General features: G+C 47.7%; 1 protein-coding gene across 1 annotated transcript in view; it reads right to left on the minus strand.

The window, feature by feature from the left end:
• Positions 1-840: 840 nt before the first annotated feature.
• Positions 841-2,231, minus strand: part of LOC118175185 (E3 ubiquitin-protein ligase TRIM7-like) — a 2,664-nt gene continuing 1,273 nt past the window's right edge. Inside the window, exon 3 of the mRNA XM_035341159.1 lies at positions 841-1,894. Coding sequence (XP_035197050.1) covers positions 1,383-1,894 — 512 coding nt within the window. The 3' untranslated portion in view covers positions 841-1,382. The remainder of the gene's footprint in view (positions 1,895-2,231) is intronic.

Consider the following 2,231-nt stretch of genomic DNA (forward strand, 5'->3'; position numbering starts at 1 on the left):
CCCCCCCCCCCCCCCCCCCAACACCTCCTAAAAACAATAAAAGCTGTTAATTTTGGTCCGAACCCAGTGATAATCGCACAGTAATTGCTCAAAAAAACGGCAGTGGGGAAAATAGTGAAAGTGGGAGGCGGGATGGCAAATTCCTGTGGAAAATACAGATTTTTTACAATTTCATTTAAAACTTAATTCTCTTATCAGGTGGCTGCAGGCGGTATTAAAGCAAATTCTGCTGAAATTAGGGCATTACGACAACAGTATTCAAGAGAATTCTGCTGAAATTTGGGAGTTTAATTAGGGTGGGAAGTCAGCATGGGTTTGGGGGAAAAAACAAAGATTTCAGCTCAACACCAGCTCGGTAAAACTATTAACGCGCTTTTAATAACCCTAAAACCAGCAACTTTCAGCTGTGACTGGGGGGTTCCGGCTCAAACCGCCACGAGACCCAAAACCTCCCAGATTTAACCCGTAACAGAGACATCGGAGCCCGAGGCAGACCCACAAGCGGTGGAAATTACCCCAAATCCTGAAGAAAAATAATAATAATAATAATAATAATAAAAGGAGGTGAGGCAGACCCATAAGCTACAGGTGATGGAAATCACCCCAAATTCCCCCAAAATAACAATAATAAAATTGATAATAGTAATAGAATGAGGTGAGGGAGACTCATGAGCTACAAGTGGTGGAAATCACCAGAAATCCTGAATCAAAATCAAAATTAAAATTAAAAAGTGAGGTGAGGCAGAGCCATGAGCTACGGGAGGTGGAAATCACCCCAAATCCTGAAGAAAAAAGTAAAATAAAATAAGGATTAAAATAAAATAAGGATGAGGTGAGGCAGAGCCATGAGCTGTGGATGGTGGACGTCACCCCAAATCCTGAAGAAAAAAAATAAAAATAAAATAAAAATAAAATAAAAATAAAATTAATAAAATAAAATAAAAATAAAAATAAAAATAAAAATAAAATAAAAATAAAATGAGGGGAGGCAGACCCATGAGCTATGGATGGTGAACATCACCCCAAATCCTGAAGAAAAAAATAAAAATAAAATAAAAATAAAATAAAATAAAAATAAAAATAAAATAAAAATAAAAATAAAAATAAAATAAAAATGAGGGAGGCAGACCCATGAGCTATGGATAGTGAACATCACCCCAAATCCTGAAGAAAAAAATAAAATAAAAATAAAAATAAAATAAAAATAAAAATAAAATGAGGTGAGGCAGACCCACGAGCTATGGATGGTGGACGTCACCCCAAATCCTGAAGAAAAATAACAACAATAACAACAATAAAACGAGGTGAGGTGCATTGAGGAGCGTTTCCATTTCTCCTGGAAGCACCAAAACGGTTTCGGGGGGACCCCCGTCGCCGCCTCGTCAGCCCCGGGGGGGCAGTTTGATGGTGGAGAGCAGCACGCAGAAGTAGGGGAAGACCCTCTCGCCGCTGAAGGAGGCCACGCGGAAGGTGAAGACGCGCCGGCGGGTGCCGAGGGCGTAAAACGAGACCTGCCCCACCTCGTAGTCCAAGTAGACCCCGATCTCCCCGCCGTGGAGCGGGACGGAGGTGTTGGAGGGAGCCGTGAGGGCCACGCAGAGCTCGTCGTACTTCTGCAAGCCCCAGATCTCGGCGTTGGGTTTGAAGAGGATCCGGCCGTTCCTCCGCACCGATTCCCGAGCCACCCCCACGGTCCAGAAGCGCCCGCTCGCCTTCACCTCCCAGTAGTGACGGCCCGAGGTGAAGCCTTGGTTGGCCAACATGCACGGATCCGTGTCGAAACGGCCCGGGCCCGCCGGCCACCGGTGCCCCGGTCTGCCCCAGGTGGCCTCCTTGAGGTCCTCGGAGAGGATCACCTCGGGGCCGGCCGTGGTCGGATCCAGGGTCACATCCACTGGAAAGGGAAAGAGAGGAGGAGTCGGGAACAAACGCGAGCACAGAGGGTGAAACGCCCCCCAAAATCCACTCCAGTTGCTCGTTTTTTAAGGAAAAAAGGGAGAGGAGATGGAGGCGCGAGGAGGTGGAGGGCCTCCAGGTGAGGCTGGAGGGGGAGAATCCAGGAGATGGAGGCGCAAGGAGGTGGAGGGCCTCCAGGTGAGGTTGGAGATGGAGGACCCAGGAGGTGGAGGGCCTCCAGGTGAGGCTGGAGGGGGAGAACTTCCAGGTGAGGCTGGAGGTAGAGGTGCAAGGAGGTGGAGAACCTCCAAGTGAGGCTGGAGATGGAGGAGCCA

Source organism: Oxyura jamaicensis, chromosome 16, assembly GCF_011077185.1.
Source record: "Oxyura jamaicensis isolate SHBP4307 breed ruddy duck chromosome 16, BPBGC_Ojam_1.0, whole genome shotgun sequence".
NCBI lineage: Eukaryota > Metazoa > Chordata > Aves > Anseriformes > Anatidae > Oxyura > Oxyura jamaicensis.